Source organism: Drosophila busckii, chromosome 4, assembly GCF_011750605.1.
Source record: "Drosophila busckii strain San Diego stock center, stock number 13000-0081.31 chromosome 4, ASM1175060v1, whole genome shotgun sequence".
In the NCBI taxonomy this organism is placed as follows: Eukaryota; Metazoa; Arthropoda; class Insecta; order Diptera; family Drosophilidae; genus Drosophila; species Drosophila busckii.
The window spans coordinates 48,427-71,942 of NC_046609.1; the positions used below are offsets into that span (position 1 = coordinate 48,427).

Consider the following 23,516-nt stretch of genomic DNA (forward strand, 5'->3'; position numbering starts at 1 on the left):
TCCGACATAACTTCATTGTATTTATTCTGATTAAAATAAGTACTCAGTCATTTAGTTGACAAATATTACTATGTTACTATGTTATTTATAGGGGTGTTTGACATGTTAATGTCTTTTTGTGTACAAATTTAAAGGAATGTTTGGAGCTAGTATTGTAAAGCCGTATTTCAAGATTATACGCGTGGTAGATAATAGAACTAGTTTTATATAGAAAAAAATAAGCTGTTTCAAGAGGAATTGAATTTTAAAATTTTTATAAAATTGTAGCAAGTTAATTATGGGATCGCACGCACTTACAGTGCCAGCTGTGTAGAATTTAAAATATATCAATTGTCATTGTTTCGATTCGTGGGAGAGATTAAACTTAAAAAATATACTTAATCTGCTTATTAAATAAGTACATCTTCAACTCTTGGAAGTATCTGAGATTCTTTTCTCATACAGACGGACGGTGAATACAAAATTGTCTTTCTGATCAAGAATATATACTCCTGCCGTTAACTTAATTTACATAAAACTTTTCCATTTTTTAATAAAAATAAAAACGTAATTGGCATAAATTGAAATGAGCTATTCTGTAAAAATGAACAATTACTAAATTTTTAAAAATATTAAAGATAACTTTTGATCGATAAAACAGAATTTACGTTATCTCGAGATAGGTTTTTTTTAATGTTATATATAAATAAATAAATAAATTTTCGTACGATTTTTGAAATACATTTTTTAGTATACAAATCGTAATAATGGTTTAAGCCAACAGCACACCCAGTTTGTATTGATTTTTTAAACAATAAATGTTTTCAACAGAATCGCAAGACAAATTGAGGCTCAGAATAACAATGATTGTTTAGTAAAGAGTTCACAATGGCTTAATGCTATATATAATTATGTAGACTCCATCAGAAAGTAATCGTTATATAATAATAGACCAACTTTTAGTTTTAAACAATTTGACGAATTTAAACAATTGTACGGTTATTTCAATATATTTGTGGCTTTGTAGTCTTACTTACAAATATTTTGCAAATTCGGGCTTAATTAATGTACAGTCCTTATGATTTTATTTATTTAAAATTTATTTTTTGTGTGCAAATTATACAGTGTATAATACATAATCATGCTGACTGTAATACATCCATTATTTCAGGTTAGCACTGTACTGCTCTGTGGCATTCCGATAGTTTCGCTGTACATTGAAAGGCAAGAACGGCTGTGCTTGGCGCAAATCTCTAATACTTTATTGAAACAGTTTAGTTATAATGAAATACATAATAGGCGCGTTGCTCTGGGGATAACTTGTGTACAATGCACGCCTGTTCAGCTAGAGATACTTCGGAGAGCTGGAGCCATGCCTGTTAGCTCGCGAAGATGTGGTATGATAACACGCAGAGAAGCTGAGCGTCTCTGCAAAAGCTTCTTGGGCGATAATACTCCTCCGAGATTACCTGAGGACTTCGCATTTAGCGTGCAGCATAAATGTGCCTGGGGCTGTCGTGGATTATTTATGCCTTCTCGCTATAATTCATCGCGAGCGAAATGCATAAAGTGCAGCTTTTGTGGAATGTTCTTCTCACCAAATAAATTTATATTTCATTCTCACCGCATTACCACAAGTGACCGCTATATTCAGCCAGATGCTGCTAATTTTAATTCGTGGCGACGGCACATGACTCTATGCGGCAATACACATGATGAGAAAATCATACATGCTTGGGAGGATGTGAAGGCAATGTTTAATGGCGGAACGAGAAAACGACTTGTCGGACCGAATCCAAGTAACAGCAGCAATAATAATAATAATAATAACTATAATGATAACAAAAATAATAACAATAAGAATAATATTGATATTACTAATAATAAAAGTGCTAATAATAACAGAAATCAGAGTTCGCTGGAGGCAAATGCAAGTGCTGTAGATGAGAGTGCATGCCATTCTCTGCTCGGCGGGAGTGATAGACAGATCACAATCTGCGAGGAAACGACTTGTTCAAAGCGGACGTCTATTGATCATCAATATAATTACAGCACTGTAGCGGCCGCTGCAGTTGTTGGGGTTACGGCAGTTACTACCGTTCCTTTTAACCTACATCACTCCTCACTTCAGTCTCTCCGTAACGAGCATGATTTGTCCATATTGCCATTATCGAGGAACTTTGTCGTAGACTATATGTGGCACCAGCAAAACAATCATAATATCCCGAAGAAGTTAATTGCAGGCAGCGATTCTTTCACTGGACTTGAGTCCTGTCCTTGGATCAGACCAGAGCTTAGCGTCGCTTCACCAGCAACTGTCGCCTGTAATACACATCAACATCAACATGGCCACCATCAATTAAAAACGCAAGTCCAGATAAATTTAAAGCATGAAACCAGCCCAACTGCAGCATTCGGAGTTATGAAAAACCGAAAGCTTCATTTACCTGATACTACAGATAGCAGAGAAATTTCTGAGTTTAATATTCCATCGTTATTAAGTTCGTCGGCCTTCAAGCCTGTTGTTGGATCCGCAGCTGTTGTATCAACGTCCTTATATACAGCACGTGACAGCAATTCGAGTAGTAGTACTTATATAGGTCCAAGACAATCAACAAGAACTTCAACTGTATTAACCCATGATTGCATCACATCTGGCACACACAGATTGTTGCCGGTTGGAAATGCTGATGCAACTACAGTTTCAGGTTCAGATCCCAGTACGGGTGTAGGTGCAATCCTCAATACAACTTCAAGCGTTTTTTTACCAACTGCGCCTATATTAACTGAGCAACAAAATTTCGCCATAAATAATAATGAGCGAGCATCTAATGATCTAATCGATGGAAAGTTAGAAGATGATGAAGAAATGGTTGATATTGAAACAACTGAGGACGAAGCTCATGATAATAGTTTTAACAACTTTCCTCCCGCGGTATCTTCACTGAGTCCCATTCATTCACGATCCGAGAGTCCAAACGTAGACGTGGATGGCTTTACAAGTGATCCAGATCGTGATGATCATCTTGACTTTAAGACTCACATTCGCTCATTTGACAATGTCAAAATGTATACCCAGGATAAAAGCGAATACAAACTTGATCCATTAGATTCACTTGACAACGAAGATGATATTTACCAAGAGTATACAAAAACAAGTGAGGTAAAATTCACTTACAGTTTATTATTCAGTTACTAATCATTCTCACTGTGTTTAGGATTCAAGTGGATTAAACGTATATTACAATCGGCTAACTCGAAGAAGATGTCTGGACAAAATAAAAGAACGTCACTTATTAAAAAAAGGCACATTTAAAATTGACAACGAATCATTATTTTCAAAATCAGTGTGCACTCAACCCTACTCACATATTCAACAACGTGTCAGTTTTCCCGTATTTATTAAATCCCATGTTGAATCCTTTCGTCACCACCAACAACAACAGAGTCCAAACTCACTTGGATCTCCATCTAAGACAACTTTATTGTTGCGAAACGACAGCTAAAGCTAATGATTATATCGTTGAATAATTTAATTGTCTTTCTTAATAAAAAAAATTAATAAATATATAATAATTATACAACTTTTATAATATACTAATTTAATTGTAAATATGATATATGCAAGCATACCTTAATCTGGGGACGAAGGTAAATTGAATAATAATAATTATGCAGAAATTCAAATAATTCCAAAATTATCAAATAGCTAATTTCCAAAATCCTAACATTTGGGCTGGAAAAAATAATTTCACTTCAATTCCATTTAGCGGTGCCACAGCCCCTTAAATCAGCTCATTATCTTTGCGCTGAATGAATCAGCACTAACCCAGCTGTTGTTCGAGGCTGCCACCTATTTCCCTCTCGATTTTCACAACCAGCCTTGGCGATGGCATACTTCTAGAGTTGCCTGATAACTTTTATTGCTTATCGGACCAAGAATTAAATGCGTAAATTATTGGCAGTAAATTAGTTTAGTTTAGTAAATGATGTTAAAACAATTAAAAAAGTAACAAAAACCTATTGTTTTACAATGGTAAACTTAAAAAAGTTGTTAAACAAGCTATTGAGTAATTTAAATCTAGGAAAAAGAAAGTCCTAAAAATCAAGTTAAAAAATGCGTTGAAATTCATTCAGCGGAACTTAATTTGACTATTTATATAGCATCCTTGATAAGCTATCATGAATATTCTCCATAATTCAAACCTATTCATTTTAAAATGTAGCGTTATTAGCAATAGATATCTGCAATTGTAATATGGGTTATTAATGTGCTTTCAGATGAGCGCTTTAAGATGACATTTTTTTGCCATTCACATGAAAATATAATAATTTCCGTGGAAATTATAAAGAACTCTGAATTTTAATTTGTAAATCTTTTGCGTATAAAGCACAAAAAAAATATGAAATATATTTACTTTTACGTTAATCGATTTGAAGAATGGAAACAAGCCAAACATATATAAAACATTATATTTCCATCGCTGTTGACTGACGCTCAAGATTTTCATGGTATCAAATTAGAGTCGACCAAAAAGGTCGTTTCAGAAAAAAAAAAATTGACAGTGATATTAGGGAAGAATAAACCACACAGAATATCGATAACGACTTCTATCATATTTAAAAGAAAAACCAGTTCATTGATGTAAACAGTTCTTTTGAACGACTAAACGTGAAAAACGGTCACACATTACATTAATTTAGCTTACAATTTTAACATAAAGTTTATTATACTCAAAGTTGATACCTTAGTAAATTTCGTCAATTTTATGTTGTAATATTATACGCAGATGATGAGCTAATCAATATAGCAATAAATAATTTCTTCAAAACTTATTACATGAAAAGTGCGAATATGTACACACGTACATGAAGTATATGTATGTATGTATGCATATGTGTGCTGCGGGGCCAATTCATGTTTATACAAATTTAGCGAATTTCAAGTCCTTAAGAAATGGAACTAGTTAAAATGAAACCAAGGTTAGTAGAACTCGATCCAATTTTAAATATATATATATATATATATAGTTATTAGTATATAGTGTTTTTTAAATGTGTACATGAATTGTATATATACATATGTACGTATATGTCTTTTTTTTGCATTTTGTACATATACATATATACATACATACATCATATGCATTGTACACTCATTTGTATATGTATGTACATACATACATAAATGAAAGCCCTGAGATATGCATGTACATACATTTGTGAGAATAATACCATTAAGGCATCTAAAATACATGCATATTTAAAAATTTTTACTTTTTTGTAGCTTGCTGAACTTTCACTAAATCAGTTGTAATCATACCATATATAAAATATATATTTATGTATATGTTAAATATACATTTATGCTAATGAAGTTTATGTGTGCAAACGCATATATATTTTTTTCAGGTACTCAAGAGCAGATCTACTAGCTCTTCAATTTGAAGGATGCGCCAGGCTTCGTCCAAGTTGTTCCAGCCGTATTGATCTTCAAAGACTCAGTTTTTGGAGAGTAAGTACATCATCCATTTTGGGGAGTAGCGAGAGTTGCGTCAACAATAACAATAACAGCAGGAACAGCAGCTATGCAAATAAAACCGGCTTATCGCCTGAAAGGGATATTTCAAGTTTAACTGGCTCTAATGGCTTGCTAAGCTCACGAAGAGCACTACGAAATCGTGAACGAGCCCACAACTATTATCAGCGATTTACTCCAGGGGATCAGGGACTGATCGGAGGAGATGATGGACAGTCTGATAGATTAAGTCAAAGCTCAGTTTCTAATCTTACTTATAATAAGTTGCCGTCTGCCATTGATCATAGAAGCATTTCTTCATCACATTTAATGCCAGCGTTTGCAAAGCGTCGCTTTGCTATTGATTCTGGCACAAATGGTAAGCAGCTCAATGATGAAAAGTCGAATGCAACTAATCATTTTGACACATTGATGAATCTAAATGTTACGGAATTAAATCCAAACGGCTCAAGTCCCACACATGAAGAAGTAAATTCTGACCATAGAAATCAGATTCGATACGCTGATAATTGTATGAGTCCTAACAGCAAAGGGGTAGGACATGCGGAGTGGAATCGTTGTGAAAAACGTCCAATCGCTCAGGACACTCAAGATGAACGATCCTTGACATCATCACCAACATCGTTATTAATGTCTGGTTGCGGTCGCCATAGCGGCAGTGGCCTTAACGTACAGGAAAGACGTATAGGCAGTGGCCGTTTATTACCAAGGAATGATGATTGGGAATATAAAAAACAGGATGGCGAACCCGAAAAAGAAAGATCCCTAAACGGCGTGGGTCTTAACCAACAGCGAAATCGTCAACGCAGATTGATCGAAAATCGAGAAAACATCGACCGTGACCGAGACCTAAGCAATGGAAAAAAGACTGTCCATGGGGGACGTAAATCATCGAACAAAGACAAATTTAACTTTAACGATTCCGGCATTCAAAATCGCGGAAAGAGAGCAAACGCTTATCATATGCACGATAGATATGAGCCGGAATGGTTTAGCGCTGGTCCAACTTCGCAAAATGATACTATTGACTTGCACGGATTCGATGACTTGGAGGATAAGGATCTAGATCGTGATCATGAACCCGACTCGGATTCAAAAACCATAGCAGCCGAAAACAAAAGCCAATCAAATGCGTCAAAAAGTAGTAGCGTTGCCAGCCTAAATTTAATTGATGGTAATTGTGACAGAAAAAGTTCATATAAACAAAACACCCAACACAGCACGATGTGCCCCTCATCATCAAAGCATTCTCACATAAACGCCTTGAAACTAGAAGATGGCTTCAACTTTGATGCTTTTCTTAACATGGATCCGATGGATCATTCACTGATGGTAAGAGCGATTGTACATTAATACATATAATTAATTATTAATGATAATTTGCGAATCGCTCTACTTCTACCTGTTTAGCGCAATGATAGCGTGGTTAAAGGCGAAACCTCTGGCACATCGCGATTCAGTCAATGGTTTGCCCCCAATGAGACATTAAATAATAACCAATTTGAATCTTTAGCAGAAACTGTATCACCGGATATACACGGTAAGCCTCATATTAACTCCTTTTAGACCTTTTAACATTAAGAAAAATTAACCAGAACTTCACTGATCACACCAATAATAAAAAAAATGTCATAACTGCAAAAAATTATGAACAATTTAAAAAGAAAACCAGCGGCAGCAGTTTTTGTACATACTTATTGTCAAAATGACTTCTTATGCCGAATGCAACATTTGTATGCATTGAAAGTGAAAAGATATTCTTTCATTTTGATAAAAGGTGTATTTTGTAGCTCTTCGTAATTACTATAGTTGGTGCTGTAGTTTTTGGACAATTGTTATATAATTTTAAATTTTTATACAAAATGGAATAACGTATCTTGAAGCGCGGAAAAATGCAATTATAAAGTACACACAAGCTTTATAATGTTCTCGAACGATGCAAATTTTAGAACGATCGGATAAATGGATTCGGAGTATTCACATTTAAATATTACATAAAGACAGCGCAAAGCACTGTACTGACGCGCCATGCAAGCGCAACAGACAGTGTCGAAAAATGGGCGGTGATTGAACTTTATTTTTGGCCGCGGTTGACTATGCTGTGGAAATGTCTAAATACAGAAATTATAAGAGTTAGACACAAAACTTACGTATAGTGAAGTATTTTTTTTTGTTATTTTTTTTAATTATTTTATATTCTTTTTTTATACACTTTGACATTTTTGTAAAAAATGGAAATGTAACAGGGAGAAGGAGGCGTGGCAGATCCCATAAAGTATATATATTCTTGACCAGCAAGTCAAACTGAGTCGATATAGCTATGTCCGTTTGTATGAGTGCGTGTTTCTCAGCAACTATAAGACCTATAGCAACCAAACTTGGCAAGTAGGTGCTCCTATACCCAGGACATATCGCTTTTATTTAATTTTGTTTTATTTCATCCCCCTCCCCCGCAAAACGAAAGAAACCAGTTTAAGCAAAAACCATTTTCAATATAGACAGTGGAGTATGCTTGCTGACGCACCATACAAACGTCTCTGCCACGCAGGCGTTGGCGTCGCTGCTGACGCTACAGCGAAAACGAAATCTTCCTTCTTTAGATTTTCCCAATCCTTGTAACATTCCAATTTTTTATTACCGTGCATTGATTGTTTTTTCGAGATATTGTATTTACAGAAAAAAAAATCATACATAATAATGCATATTGCCTCCTTTTTTCGAAATAACATCGGCCAAGCAGTCGGACACTGAACAAACCAGCTTGTCTAGGGTCCTTTCTATTCGATTTTACCACTTTTTTCAACAATAGCTTCTTTGAGCCCAGCTGAATTCTCGAATTAGCGCACATTTCTGTAAGCTTTGCTTGAAAGTACTAGTTCCCAAACATTTTCGATTGGTTTTAAGTCTTGACTGTATGCTGGTTACTCCAAAAGATTAATTTTACGTTCTCAAAGAAATGCTTTGACTTTTGAGACGTGGTTTGCTACATTAGCTTTTTGATATATCCACTTTTCCTCCTCCTCTTAAGCTTGTTACTAAATTTCTAAATATTTTAATTCATTTAAAATTTATTTAAAACTTTGCTTTAAACTAAACTTCTCTTAAGTTGAGACTAACAATAAGTATACAAATTTTATAACTATCGCTTATAACAGTTCTTTAAACTTTTAGGATGCACTTTCCAGATTCTATCGATGTGGTAGGTCGTTACACGCAACGGAGCAGGCAGCACAGAAGCTGTGCAAGGCCCAACAAAGGGAGCTCTGCGCGAGGGATTAGAATGCGAAAAAAAAGTTTAACTGTATATTTACCTTGGTTCAGCTATTAATCTCTGAATGTTTATATTTAAGTCTCTTGTATGTGGCCGTGATATTCTAATATTTATTGTCTCTGATAATATCAATATTGCTACTGCTGGCGTTCCCCAATTGGAGCCATATCCAGATGGGTAAAGTACTGAATTGTAGAACAGACTTATATTCAAGCTGAGAAGACCGAGCTTATAAGCCAGTGATGCTATGCTTTAGTTTTTAGTTGCTTATCTGGCTTCATGTCCTACCCATGTGAGGTCTTCGTGAGTGTTCTCCAAAATACGTCCTTCGTTATTCTGCGGGATCGGAATTGTTTAGTGTGAGCGGTGGATAGTTTTGCCTGTTTAGGGTAAACATTGTTTTTTCGTTTACTTTTATTCGCCAATCAGAGAGCCATTTCTCCACTTCGACATATGAAGAGCCTGTTGCGCGGATGCCTCATAGGCACCTCCGAACGCTGAGAATAGCTGTTATCGTCATGCAATGTGGATGTTGTTAGTCGTCTACTTGTTGGAATATCTGTTATATATCTATTGTTATTGACTTTCCATCTCTCTGCAGGAAGTAACCTCTTGGTTAAGCATTGAAGAGTGCCATTGCAAAACTTTACGTATGCACTCAATAATCATTTGATTGTGCGATACGTGTTGGGCAAATTCCATGGCTCTTGTTTAGCTGTGAGTCACTTGTTAATGTTGCTATTGGAATAATTTGTGCAGGTTTGCTAAACACATTTTCAAGGCCCGCAAATGTTTCTTCTTCATCACCGCGGCCTATCCGCCTAATTGGTTTTCTTATTAGCATCACGTTTTCTGTAGGCATAGAGTGATGAGCTTTTGCCTACGAGTGCTCATTTGCTGATTTGTCTTCTTTTGAGTGTAAGGCGCTTGTGCTGAGTTGCAATGCGGGCTGCGGGGACAAAATTGGACTCTAGTGTTTTGAAAGTCTGCGATATCATGATAACGTTGACTAACTGATTAGTTAATGTGTGACTTATATATTCCTATAGCCAATCCATTTTTGTTGAGTTCAATCTACCGGTGATCATTCAGTTACTGGATGACGAGTAAATTAATTAGACGCTGTAGTGTAATAGAGAACTTCCAGATTCAAATTTCCAGGTTATATTTTGTATGTAGTCTTTAATCCACGTTTATTGGTCTTGTCTACCGGGGAAACGGTCGGTTATGTTGCTGCTTATAATTGCATTATAGAAGCTGCTCTGCCTTTGGAGTCACAAGCGAGATCCCCATTGTGTGCTTGCTCTTGCTATGAGATGTCTCCTATTGACCGAAAACTGCTATAACTCTTTCTCCAGTTTGTGAAATCGAGGAGTGCATTATACTTGCGCTAAGAAGTTGTTTACACATCATTTTATTCTTATTTTCGCTGTAAATAATTCTGCGAGCTCCTTAACGTAGCTTGACGGATTCTGACAGGATACAGTCCACGTTGCCTTCCATCGTTAGTTTGTTGCTTAGATGTAGCCTCTAAATTGAAGTATATTTGTCTCAGATGTATTTCTGACGAGTAGCACCCCACTCAATGGGTTTGTCGACAAATTAGAACCTCAGTTTTATGCTGTAAACCCAGTAGCATTCCACGTGATTATATCTTAGAGAAGCCATTGATTATTTGGACTGAGATGACACAAAGTATTTAGGTGATATTCCGCAGAGCTCAAAGTCGGCCCTCACCATTAGTGAGCCACCTCCGAAATAGCAAATCAGGACTTGCGTATTCTATATTCTGAATATGATCATAGTTTTTTGATTTTGTAATAAAAGTGTCCGCGAATATATAATATAATATTTTAATACTGCACGAGTATTTAAAAATATTTGGATCATTATAAATACTTACCTATACTAAACTAACTAACTGAAAAGCGTTTGCACTAATAATTATTTCGCTGAGGTATATTTTGCGCTTTAGGACTTGTAACAGAATTCGTTATGTATTACAGGAATGCCCAGCGTAATAGATTTGGAAGCAAGAATGACTAAAGTGGATTTGCGGTCGGAGTTATCTGTGACAAATTTACAACAGTCTGGAGGAAGGGCAGAGAATTCAGAGCAGCTGGAGAAGCCAGTCACCAGAGATACAGAGGCGTTTAAGAGGCTTCTGCAACAACTGGGCTCTCAGCAGAATCAGCAGGGTAGTATTCAGCAGCCACAACAGCATATAGTGGCAAATTGCAATCTTCAACCTACTCCATCTGGCGAGCACTGTTCTAGTTTACATGAATCACGAGACCATCTAGTTGGACAAACTGCACAAAAACACCATATTAGAGAAGATGGTGTACTTGGCTTGGATATTCAACAACGGTCCAAGCCTGCGGAATTGATACCTTCGACGATGGCTCAAAACCAGTTACATATGGCTATGACACAAGGGGCTTGCGTCCAAGAGTCGAATATGCCAGCACTGTTAAAATTGCAGGCACATAAGCGAATGGAAATACATCATTTGTTGCAAGGTAACGAATTTATAAATTAAATTTTAACACACGTCATGTTGCACATGTAGCTTGCTCTCAATTTGCAGGTGTTGCCCGAGGGGATGTGTCCACGGAGCTGCTGGAAAAAGAAATGAATAGTCCGAATACATCTTTGCAAACGAGGGAAATCATTGGTGCAGTATTATATGAATGTTCTACTCCTGAGCGAAACTCATCACAACAAAGACTAAGCTATACCAATGATTTAATAAGTCATCATAGTCAGTTCGTCATCCATTCACCCCTAACAAAAAGTTTGGCTTCCAATGAAGGTATGCATGTGAACAATGTAATTATATCACTTATACAACCTAGGCAACACTGGTTACCTCAGCTTTGATTTCGACAATGAGTGTTCGGTTCCCGATCTCAGCACGAAAGTTTAAAAAGCATGCCTGGAGCCCAATCGTCCAAAAATTGTATGCAACAACTTTTTTGTCAATTTGGCACCTCTATGTGTTGTATACTTAGTGATTATGTGCAACGTATAAAGAATCCATACGATTGATCATAAAATTGATTATATATTGAATTTATTAAATGAATGAAAAATTGTATGTAGATCATCAAAAAGCGTTATGAATATTGCTGCAAATAAAACGCATAAAAAGATACAACTTTATTTAACCAAGTATAGACTGTCGAAATTCGCTTTAAATTCTTTTCACATGCATAATAATTTTTCAAACAAATATGTATCAAAATTACAAGCTTCAAAAATATTAAATTAATCATGACAAGCATAACGTAGGATTCTTGGACCCAAAGAAGTCCTTAAAACTACAAATTTCAAAACCCTGTAATTATTTAAAATAAATCCTTATTGTCTTTTTAGAATTATTTACACCAAGCATTCCATGTCACGACGTCAATCACCACACGCAAAAGCAACAACAACTACGACATAGTAACTCTCCAACTCATTTGGCGTTTACGCCAACATCTGTGTTAAGAAAAATGACAGCCGATAAGGACTCGATTCCCCCACAGAACAATTACACCAACAGCGGTCAGCAGCAGTTTAATCAAATGTTGCAAGTATCAGCGTCTGCTGTTCAGCAACAGGCGAACGAAACATCTACAATGCCCATTGTTAATTTGACTCCCCGTATGATTTTGGGTGGCAATTATGCAATCCACCATCAAAATCAGCACCACTTAAATCCTAATAGTCCTCAAATTTCACCGAAATTGCAACAGCAGTTGTCAAATGCACGGATTCAGCAGATAAAGTGGCCATCTGGACCAAATCAAACACCCCATGCTACAAAATTATTTGGTAATTAGGACTATATACTAACGTTTTAAATAGGCTTCTTTTAATATAGTTGCTATACATAGGTCGTCCCATACTAAAAGGAAATCTTAATTCTGTTCCGCAACAATCACATGGACCGCATGGCGCATTTGTATCAAGCGCAGAACTGCAGCAAATGCATTCGCATCCACAACGACTTAAGTCAATGCAAATTGAAGGCATTCACGAAAATATTCACAGCAATACTGTTCCTTCTAGTGCTAGTGGTGGTAATAGTGTGCATACGACACTGCCTCCTCCACAAAATTTCCCATACATGACTCAAATACAGCACATTCATTACCTTCAACAACAAAAAATGCATCAGCTCCAACAACAACAACAACAGGACTCCAGGCATAGATTGCATGGGGAATTGCAGCAGCAGCAGCAAACAAGTGCAGTCACCTTGCAACACCAGCACCCATCTGGACCTATTGCAGAAGGTAAGGGATTGGTAATATCGAATCAATTCACAAGTTGTATTAATGCTTATGTTTTAGGTATCTCAGTAGGTCATGACAACACTGACTTATCGAATGCAATTAAAACTAACAACCTCGCTAACATGAGCTATCATAAGGATGAGCACTTGCCACTAGCTTCAAATCAATTGGCTCAGTGGTTCTCTCCAGAATTGCTTGCAAAAGCATCAGCAGGAAAACTACCGCTCTTGAATATGAATCAAGCACTAAGTTTAGAAGAATTCGAGCGTAGCATTCAACATTCCTCATCTACAGTGCACTCTTGAATAAACATGCGTATTGACTATGAGAGTTACTTAAAATTCTTTGAAATAAATTATAATTATCATAAGATGCTGTACCAATATCGGTATAATATCATATTATTTATGTGAATATTGTTGTTGCATGGAGTCCAAAAGTAATGGCATACTATCACTCTCAATGTATTGAAATTAATTGCTGATTGTACTGTAAAAAAATTATATCCGTTTGATTTGTAAATAGTCTATGTAGATTAAAGCAGAACGGCGAAAAGGAAATACAAAAATAATAAATATCAAACTGAATAATTATGATGGTTATCTTTATTATTTAACTACAATTGCTTAAATATATAGATCTTTACATGTTTGTCTTTATTTGAGTTGTTTGATATTCAAAAAGTATTAAACGTTTTACTAAACTAAGCATTTAGATGTTAAACAATGGGTTAAATAATAATTGTAAGCTTTCTCTCCTTCATTCTGAAACTAACTGAATTGGATATTACTAGAAATGCTAATGAAATAATTGAATTATTTTTGTTTTTGGTTCAAAAAATGTTAATTTAACACATAACTAAAAATTCATAGGTGGGACCTTCTATTGCTAATATATATAACAATTTTATAAGTAGGAACACAAATTGCGGACATGTTTGTTAAATTTATACAGGGATATGTATATACATACGCACTGTTTATATATTTGATCTATTAACATATAAATATCGATGATAGTAATTAAAATTATCGTAACTAACCAGGATATCAACATTGTGCGATTGAGTTGTAGTAGTTTCGACGGGTGCAATGCCCGAAATAGTGTAGAATATATATATGAAAGATATTTAACAGTTATTGATCACCATTAAATTGTGTTGATATTTCGGAAAGATAACGCTCAGATTACGTTATATTAAAATGGAATGTGATAAAAATAGGTGTGATGTGATGCTATATTTGTAACATTATACATATGTATACATTCCTAGCTATGTATACAAGCCAAGCTGTTGGGATTCTTATGACTCTAGTATTTTTGACACAATATAACTTTTGATATATCTATGATTTCTAAGTTTCTGTAATGTCTTCTTACAGAATTGCCAATCTACTACATAAATATACTGTACTAGCTTTGCTTCACTAGCCTCTAATCATCGTTGTGAATAGAGGGAGTATCTACAATGCTAATACCACAATCGCTTTCTAGGTTAGTTCCTGGCATCGCAGAGCAATCTTCACTCTTTCTATGTACATCAACGGTTCGAGTTTGGTCCAGAGCCAAGTCTGCGGTACTAGAGCTGCCATTGTAAGTTGATGTCATATTTCGTGCAGACGATGAAGGCAGTGTAGCCGTTCCTGCTGCCGCACCATATTCGGTTCCAGTTGGACACACACCTACACCAGAAACACTACCTCCAATTGGTGTGCGATTGTATCCTGAGCTAGTAGGGCCTCCATGTGCTCCAGCTGCATTTGTTGCTGAACGCCGATATACTGTGCTATTCATCGTAAGCTTGCGTACGTTTTTGTCTGGGTGGAAAACTAATATGTAGACCTTTGGTGAATACAGACAGACCAAGGCCACTGATGCGCTTAGGCTTATTGAGATGCACAACGTTGTGATTTGTATCTGCGTGGGGATTTAGAGCATTCATTTTATGAAACCCGTGATATTGCTTAGCTAGTAGTCATTACCTCATAGGAGTTGCCAGTGCCGAAATATATGGGTATAAATGCCAACCAAATAATGCAGGTCGTGTACATAGTGAATCCTATGAACTTTGACTCATTAAAGTTTTCAGGTATTTTGCGGGTCTTAATTGCGTAAACAGTGCAAATTGTGATTAACACCATGTTGTACAATTGAGAAAATAAGAACGACATATCCTGAATTTTGCATTTAAGGATGACCTCCGTGCGATCTGGATAATAAAAGCGAGTCCCTGGTGGTTCCACGATCATCCAAATCATAGTGATTAGAACTTGTATTGCTACGGACAGTATAGACAGATTTTATTTGCAGCCAATGTCAATTGATATCTCAATCAAGAGTTGTACATACCGATAAGTGAGGTTGTAATCACCACCTGGGATTGCGGACTGATATATTTGAGGCGCTGCGCCGACTTGGATGCCGAATGAAAGATGCGTGATATTCGGTTGGTCTTTGTTAGGAGTGCACTATAGATAATCGAAAATCCGACGCCAATGCCAAACCTCTGAAGTACACAGGAGCAGATTGTTGGCATGGCGATCAGGGCAAAGGTGTTGCAGTAGCAAACCAAAATGCCAAAGAGCAGCGTATAGCTAAGTTCCCTTCCTGATGCTCGTACTAAGGGCGTATCGTGGTTTCTGGCAAACAACACAATAACAACGATTGTCATCGTTATGCCAAGAACGGCAATAGCCAATGGCACCAGTGCAAAAAGTGTGTTCCACCTCATATACTGTATGTTTAGAGCAAAGCAAGACAGCTTGTCTGGGTAAGGCCAAAATCCCGGCCCGCAGTCCCTACACGTAAATTCATCATACACGTACTCGTAGGTTTCACAACTGTCACATATCCAACAGCATGTGTCCCCCTAAAACACAATTAAAATTTACGGCGCTTTAAAATTAAATTTTTTTTCTTTACCTGCTGTTTTTTTATCATTCCTGCTTCGCATGGGAGAGAGCATGCTGACGTTGGTATATCCTTCTCCCTGTTCCACACTACTGTGTCCAGATTCAGCTCAAGATTGTTGAACCACTTTCCAACCACCTGGAAGAAGAATACATCTATAACGTTAAACAATAAAATTTAGTTGGGGGAGCTTTCAAGGCGAGCTGAGACTTTATATAATAATAACAAGTGGACAAATTAAAGTTGGCGCCACCAACTCTTATTGTTAGACTAGGGCATCGCAGCGAACACATGCATGCACAAACACATACACACAAAATAGCTAACGCGTCACAGCTAGTTTTCTCTGTAGCGTTAGCAGCGACGCCGCCGCTGCGTCGGCAGCGACGTTTGTATGGCGCGTTAGCACGTGCCCCGCTGTCTATATTGAAAATGGAAATGTAAATAATTCCTAGAAGTTTTTTTCCGATCGTTATCTGAAATTTTCACTAGTCGTCGAAAACATATAGGCATTTTGTGATTTATCTTCAGATTATTTCAGAACAACAGACTTTCTACTGGCCTTATATATCGTTTTTTTCGATTTGGGGGGGAGAGGGGGAGAAAATAAAAAAATAAAATAAATGCGTAGTGGTCCTGGATATAGGAGCAACCTATATACAGAATTTGGTTGCTCCTACGCTCTTCTAGTTGCTGAGAACCGCCCTCATACAGAGGACGGACGGAAAGACGGGCATGGCTATATCGACTCAGCCCGTCGAGCTGATCAAGAATATATTTTGTATGGGGTCTGCCACGCCTCCTTCTCCCTGTTACATACATTTGCTCAGCTTCATGATACCCTTTTTCCATTTTTACAAAAATGTCAAAGAGTATAAAAATAGTAATAATAACAAGCGCGCACTAAAGTTTGGGGCTGTATTTGCATACACTTTGTTTCCATACACTTTGTTTCCATACACTTTGTTTCCATACACTTTGACGAGGGCATCTTAGCACAGTCACCTTCTGCCTATACATTTACCAAAAATTATTAAGATACCCATTCCCATTATAAAATCGACAACATAGGAGGAACTACGCTGTAAAATAAATTTTTGTTTGTCAGTCTTTACCTTATACTGATATCCAGATGAGTTATCGAGACGTTGATAATTTAAAATATCATATCTGGCCAATCCATCTCCTTGTCTGTCAAATTTGACTTCACTCCCAGCTAAATCTATAATATAAGTAATTGAAATAAAACTAAAATATACAAAGAAAAACAAGAATAATTATTATAACGAACTTTACTGTACCTACAAAGGAGACATTCAACAGATAGTTGTTGTAAAAGTCCTTGCCATCATAGCTGGCCATATCAGGGCAAGCCTGGGAATGGCTAATCACTGGCTTACGATACCATACCGACTCACTATGCACATGCTTCTGGTGACCAATGTTTTGGTCGTTTTGCGTGCACAAGTCATTATAAAGATTATGAAGGGCGTGTGCAAAAGCGTATACAGCATCTACCACAAACTGGGTTTTTGATTCCTGCTCGTATCTGTGGAAAAGCCGAGGTTAATAAAACTTCATAAGAAATATTTTTAATTATGCACTTTGATGTTTTTTCCTATAAGATATTAAATTCAAGGTTTTATTTTTAATATAATTTTTAAGTAATTGAAAAATATTCTCTTACCCTACTTTCTCCGACAGCCTGAAGGCTTCATCACAAAGATTTTTTTCTACATTTTGGTCTTGAGAGAACTTGTGTGCCTCAGCTGGTTTTGCATTTGGCTTTAGAGATAATACACAGTTAAAGGTGTCCTCCCAGTATTCGGCGAACCAGGGATTGCGCTTGTTTGAGCGTGGCGTTAACTGCATCATATATCGATCGAAATCTTCAATTATCTCAGACTGTAACTCTACTGTGATTGCTCCTTCCGCGATTTCCTCCAAGCCTTCCAGCAATTTTTGCTGCTTACCCCAACCGTCACTAGCAATCCAGTGAAATGGCTGTAATAGATTGGCACGCTTGGCGGCTTGAAGAATGCGTCGGGCGTCTTCAGCCCGTGTAAATAGGACGACAGCACGTGCATTGGGCTTTTTCTGCAGTTTGTTTATGATGGAATCAAAAATCTTATCGTCTGCAGCACTTGGAACTTTCTCGGCGACGGCAATGCAGACATTACGCTCGGTGGCCTCCTTGTGGAAGGCTTCGATGCCGTATTCACCATAAGACCCCTCCGAATGAATAGTTGAAACGTAAGACCAGTTAAAGTTCTTGATAATATCTACTAATGCAACCGATTGGAATGTATCTGGCGGCACAGTACGCGCAAAGAGATCAAACCGTGATTTGTCAGATAATGTTTTGGCTGTTGAAGCTGGTGATATTTGCGGTATATGAAAAAGACGTAACAGGTTCGCTACCTGCAAGGATACTGAACTGTACGATCCTCCAATAACACCGAACACTGGACCCGAGGACGAGTTCTTTCTCAATTGCGGGCTAAAACCGTCAGCGCACTCAAACACGGATGTATCTAAATTGTTAAGAGAAGCGCGCACAAATACAAGTGACTGATTCAGGGCATAGGTGTCGCGAGAACAAGTATCCAGTATGTGTACACCTAACGTTATGCCGGGCAGTAAGTTTGAATCATTGTTTACTCGATCAATCGCATAGAGCATGGCCTCAAGTCGTTGAACTCCACGATTGTAAACCTTCGGTCCACATGGTGATGATCCTTCGCCTTTTTCGTGAACAGGGAAAAGTCCACCCAATACAATATCCCCAGGAAGGGAAACCGATACAATATCCGGTGCTTGAGATGTGGCGGCTACTGTAAGGTGGCTAAGCTGGTTGGGCTGAGCCCAGCTCAACCATGTTGCCATTGCAAACATTATCCGAATTAAAACCTTTCTAACATCTGGTTTGCCTCCTTTGCATCGTCGTATTATCTCTATGCCCATTTTGTGGTATTATTTTAAGAAAAAGTCTCACTAATTAAGACCTGTTATCTTTAACTGATTTCACTCAGTTTTAAAAAACCTTAAAGTCCAACGCTTTTATTATCAATTCACAAGTTAACGACACCCACAATTCTGAATCCATAACATCTGAAAAGAAATTTAATTATATCTTTTTTAGCTAATTCATTCATGATGCATTTGTGGTCTAATTTGTTTACGAAACTTTCAAGAGTGTTGGTTTGGAATTCTTGTATTGACTAACTTTATGTCAAGAGCTAGAGAGAGAGAGATGTAAAGCACCAAAGCTTAAGAGAAACTTTGTGGGGGATGCTTTTTCAGTTTTCGTGGTACCTGTGTGTATGTGCCTGTTTTCTTGAATGTGTAATGACGACCCAGAAAAAGCTTTTATACAAGAAGTTTACCAGAAGTACCAACAAGAAAAAGAATGGTACCAGTACCATTGATGGTGGAAATGGCGCGTCGAGGAGTAAAGCAGCAACATCTAATATCTACATGTATGCAAACATACGCATATGTACATACATATTCTGTTACGTGTGAATTCAAAAAGGATTTAATCAATCTCAGACATTTGCACTTTTTGTCTTACTCATGTCTTAAACATAATGCTCTTTATACTTGACAGACTTTCAAATTTTTGTCTTTTTTATAGTCTTTATTATATCTGTTAAGGCGTTAGTACACAACGTACACAAATATTTTGTAAAGTTGCCCTGCACACTTAAAAAATATTTATATTGGTACATATATGTACATAGATAAGTACATAAATGCTATGCACTTTAACATGACCTTATATTAACAATTAAATTATAAATTTCTTTTGTAATAATAATAATCCGCATTATTTACTTACTTACCTTGTGGAAGAATTTTGGTTAGTTCATCGAAATTATAAATTGATTTATTGCAGTCTTAGCAGACACGCGCTTTAATCAGTGACTCTAGGATTAAGTACCGCAATTGGGTACCGTGCACATCTGTCCATGGCATTAGCAGTAGATAAACTGATTTATTCATGATAAGCCCAAGCAGTTCTTGTACAAGACCATCAGCAGCAACAACAATAACAGCAGCAACAGCAGCCATCTAACTGTCCATCTCTCCCTAAATGTCCTTTTTTGGGAGCAAAAGCACGCTGCATCAGCATCAGCAACTATGGGCCCTAAAGAGTAAATGGCAACGTAAAAGAAAAACCAACATCAGCGCTGGAAAATGTATTCAGAGAGTTCGAATGAAAACAAAAAGTGTAGGCTCTTATCATGTAGCATTTGTCAAAGAGCGCGTAAAGCTCTTGCAAGCTTTTAATATCTCTTAAGCAATTGATTTTTTAAGAGGTTTTTGTTGTAGCTATCCGCGCGTCGGTTATAAAATTTTCAAAAATGTTACCAAGGCAAGGATGTAATGAAAATATTTATGTGATTTCTGTGATATCCAAAAAAATAAAATAAATTGGTAATCTATTGGTCGGCTACATATATATACCCTGCAGACTTCGTACTGACCCGGCATCTCTATAGCTATAAGTTATTATTATTGTATTTTTGTGCATAGGTTGCACCACTAAGTATGCTTAGTGGTTGCACTCTTCAGTTAAGTGCCTTGTGATACACGACATTTTTTTTTTTGTTAGTATCAGGCGCAAAAACAAACAACACAGTTGGTCTTCCGACCCGTGAACATGCCACATATTATATAATTGACAATAGGAAAAACATGGATATCCTAGATTCAAACCACAAACTTTCAAGGGTTGGCCTTGTGATTTGTTAATAGTCATGACGATTACAAGACGGATCGGAAATTAGAGTCTTTTAAATTCAAATGGCATATCGGTTGGGACCATCGGGATCGTCAGAATGAGAACTTTCTTACCTTCTTTTTTACTTGGAGTATCGTCGCGTACATACATTGTTCCACAATTTTGTGACCACCAAACCCGTAGCGTTGCACAGTTTTGGTTGGTTTATGTTTAGAAGCATGATTACTACGGAGCCAACCGTTAGGCATAAATTGTGCGGTGGAAAGCCAGCCACATCCAAGGAGTTTAAAAATTCAATTGGATGGTGACTTCATCTTCATTTGTGACGCAGTCAATAAATTTGAATGGATGTATTATTCCAATGAACTTATTCGGAGTTATGTAGGTCAGGTCATCTTAATTTTTATTCTTAGCCGCTATAAGTTAAAAATAATGTAAGTTCGTAATTCGCTCCATTCATCGACAGGTGCTTAACCATTACCAATGGTCAAAAATTGCTTAGAAAAATTTTCAGCAGATGTATCATTAAGTAATGCAACTCTCATGTTTGTTCATGTTTGTCAACTCTCAGCTGCAGTTGCTTCACATCGCGCCATAGATTACGCTAAGAAGCAAGCTGTAATCATTGCAGCAATCGTATCGAAACGCTGCTCGATTCAAATCATTGTTCGCTAAACGATTTTGCATTGCCAACCGAGCCGTTTCACGGGTGCTGCCTCACGAAGTCGTAACCTTCTCGCATTACGGCTTTGTCGGAAAAGATTCGATCGTCTTAGTCGCGTCATTGATAATTAAACTTCGATTATAATAACAATATTTGTATTGTTTTATTTTTTATTAATTACAAACCGGAGAAAGAAAATTATTTTGAAGATACTTTTATTTTGCACTACGATATGTGCGTATAAAGATACCAATGGAAAATAAGAAATACGAGAATAAGCTCTAATACCTTAATAAAATTCTCATACATAAATATGTACATATGTATGTACATGCGAAACTAAAAAACTAACTTTTTCCATGGCTGCCTCGATGTTTTTTTATAGGAAAAAGAAATAGACCGAGAACGCTATCGAACGGGATAAACATATGTCCGTCTTCTGGATCTAAACTGAGACGGAAAAATTAAATTGACTCAAAAAATATAAGGAGTCAATTTCACCATTTTCTAATTTAATCATACATATAATCATAAACGTAGCAGATTCCAACTGTTAGTCAACTTCATGAGCACAACTATTTTTAACTTGGTGGCAACTTTCTACGTGTTTGAACGCTTCTTTTTGCCAATTATACTCCCTATTGGCTTATTTTACGTAATTTCTTTTAAGTAAAATTTACTAATTCAACTTTTTTCTAGATGCTATCTGATAAATAAATCCAGATTTATCTATCTATAAGTAATTTGTATTTTTTGTTCATACACGTGACAGCTAAGTTATATAACAAAACAAATTATACAGGTGGGCTGAAATTCCATAGTAACATTAAGTTCCGTTCCATTTCAGCGCTGAAACTTCCTAGTTAGTTTTTTCACTAAACCTTGTCGAAGTCGACTCTAGACTTTTTTAAGTTCAACATTGCAGAACAATAGGGCTTGGACTTATTCTTATTTAATTTGATTTACTTATAAATTGATTTTGTATAATTATTAAAAATACCTAATATATTAATATATAACTAATGAATAATTGAAATTTTTCAACAATTCCATTTTTATATAAGTCATAATCAAATTACTTATATAAGAAACAAATCATTGTCTTGAAAACAGATGCATCGATGTTTTTCGAATTTCCCAAAACATCGATGTTCATTTTACACTATCGATGTTTTATATATTATAATATTTATATATTTTTATATATACATGAAAATCATTGATGTTCGGCGTTGATAGAGTTAATAAATACAAATTTCTAGCCGGTGACCTTTTATTTATTTTTTACTTATGAAATGTGTTGTAAGATAGACTTTCACAGGTCTGCGTCCATTTTTTTTTTCTCATCAAATGAGTTTTGGCGCTAATTTCACTTAATAGACAAACATCGAAACATCCATACATCGATGTATCTGCACCTCTATGACAGCGAAACTCAATTTCACTTTTGATTCACCCCTGATAAATTATTTGATAAATGATGACTTTGTTAAAGGTGGAAGTTCATTGATAGTAAGCGATAGTTTCACCAAAAGAATTGATTTTTAAAACAAAGAAACTATTTTTGTAACGTAGTCTACCGATGTTCTAGCTTCCAATGGAACAGAACGGCAATACTCATACTAATTTTTTTTTACGTGGAAAACAGAATCCACAATACAGACTCAGGTGGCTGATTTAGAAGCGCACGAGAGGAAAAGCTATGCGAGAAGCGATGATATTCAGATTGACACAGAAATCACTAGTACAATTTATTTCCGCTCTAAAATTTCCTAGGTGTCAATAAACTTCGAGAGATTTCACTGTCTAAAGCAGGGGCTTCCAATCCCTATGCTCAGTGTGCTCATTTGTTTTTGTAATTATTATAATACCACCGTCACAACTTTGCGAAATAGTAGTGATGCCTAATATCTTTATAGTGTATGAAATAAAATAGAGTTAACGGCATCTTTACTTGTGTTAGTGTTTTGTTATTAGTGTATTTGTGATTTGCTCTTTCATATGCAGCGTTTGGACGCCAATGGTCTAAAGCTAGGTACACACCATGCAAACAATTTGCAGCAAGTGAAAAAAATTGTTGTACAAATGTTCACAATTGCATTGACTCACAATGAATCAAC

General features: G+C 36.4%; 3 protein-coding genes across 4 annotated transcripts; 2 read left to right on the forward strand and 1 right to left on the reverse strand.

Moving 5' to 3' along the window:
• Positions 1-1,512: 1,512 nt before the first annotated feature.
• LOC108607345 (phosphatidylinositol 3-kinase 2) lies at positions 1,513-3,281 on the forward strand. Its single transcript, XM_017998029.1, has one exon. The coding sequence runs from the start codon at positions 1,565-1,567 to the stop codon at positions 3,176-3,178; it is 1,614 nt and encodes a 537-aa protein (XP_017853518.1). The 5' UTR covers positions 1,513-1,564; the 3' UTR covers positions 3,179-3,281.
• Positions 3,282-4,746: 1,465 nt separating this feature from the next.
• LOC108607406 (protein cup) lies at positions 4,747-13,458 on the forward strand. 2 transcript variants are annotated; one of them, XM_017998190.1, is made up of 8 exons: positions 4,747-4,962; positions 5,392-6,850; positions 6,929-7,058; positions 10,796-11,311; positions 11,380-11,466; positions 12,168-12,611; positions 12,674-13,075; positions 13,133-13,458. In XM_017998190.1, exons 1-8 carry the CDS (start codon positions 4,937-4,939, stop codon positions 13,378-13,380), a joined length of 3,312 nt encoding a protein of 1,103 aa, XP_017853679.1. In that variant the 5' UTR covers positions 4,747-4,936; the 3' UTR covers positions 13,381-13,458. The 2 variants fall into 2 exon arrangements, with proteins under 2 accessions (XP_017853679.1, XP_017853678.1); XM_017998189.2 differs by having other exon boundaries at positions 4,749-4,962; positions 11,380-11,604.
• A 267-nt stretch (positions 13,459-13,725) lies between these two features.
• On the reverse strand, positions 13,726-20,018 carry LOC108607427 (metabotropic glutamate receptor). The gene is made up of 8 exons (XM_017998237.1): positions 19,831-20,018; positions 17,673-19,096; positions 17,287-17,534; positions 17,101-17,207; positions 15,998-16,123; positions 15,425-15,944; positions 15,058-15,353; positions 13,726-14,992 (listed from the first exon to the last, which is right to left on the reverse strand). The coding sequence occupies exons 2-8, from the start codon at positions 18,947-18,949 to the stop codon at positions 14,510-14,512; spliced, it is 3,057 nt and encodes a 1,018-aa protein (XP_017853726.1). The 5' UTR covers positions 18,950-19,096; positions 19,831-20,018; the 3' UTR covers positions 13,726-14,509.
• Positions 20,019-23,516: the final 3,498 nt, after the last annotated feature.

Coding starts and splice junctions, on each gene's coding strand:
- LOC108607345 (XM_017998029.1), top strand. CDS start 1,565: ATGTTCTTCTCACCAAATAAATTTATATTTCATTCTCACCGCATTACC.
- LOC108607406 (XM_017998189.2), top strand. CDS start 4,937: ATGGAACTAGTTAAAATGAAACCAAG. Junction 11,312..11,379: donor AATACATCATTTGTTGCAAG/GTAACGAATTTA, acceptor CTCAATTTGCAG/GTGTTGCCCGAGGGGATGTG. Junction 11,605..12,167: donor AAGTTTGGCTTCCAATGAAG/GTATGCATGTGA, acceptor TTGTCTTTTTAG/AATTATTTACACCAAGCATT.
- LOC108607427 (XM_017998237.1), bottom strand. CDS start 18,949: ATGGGCATAGAGATAATACGACGATGCAAAGGAGGCAAACCAGATGTT. Junction 17,535..17,672: donor AGGCTGTCGGAGAAAGTAGG/GTAAGAGAATAT, acceptor GCTTTTCCACAG/ATACGAGCAGGAATCAAAAA. Junction 15,945..15,997: donor GAATGATAAAAAAACAGCAG/GTAAAGAAAAAA, acceptor ATTGTGTTTTAG/GGGGACACATGCTGTTGGAT.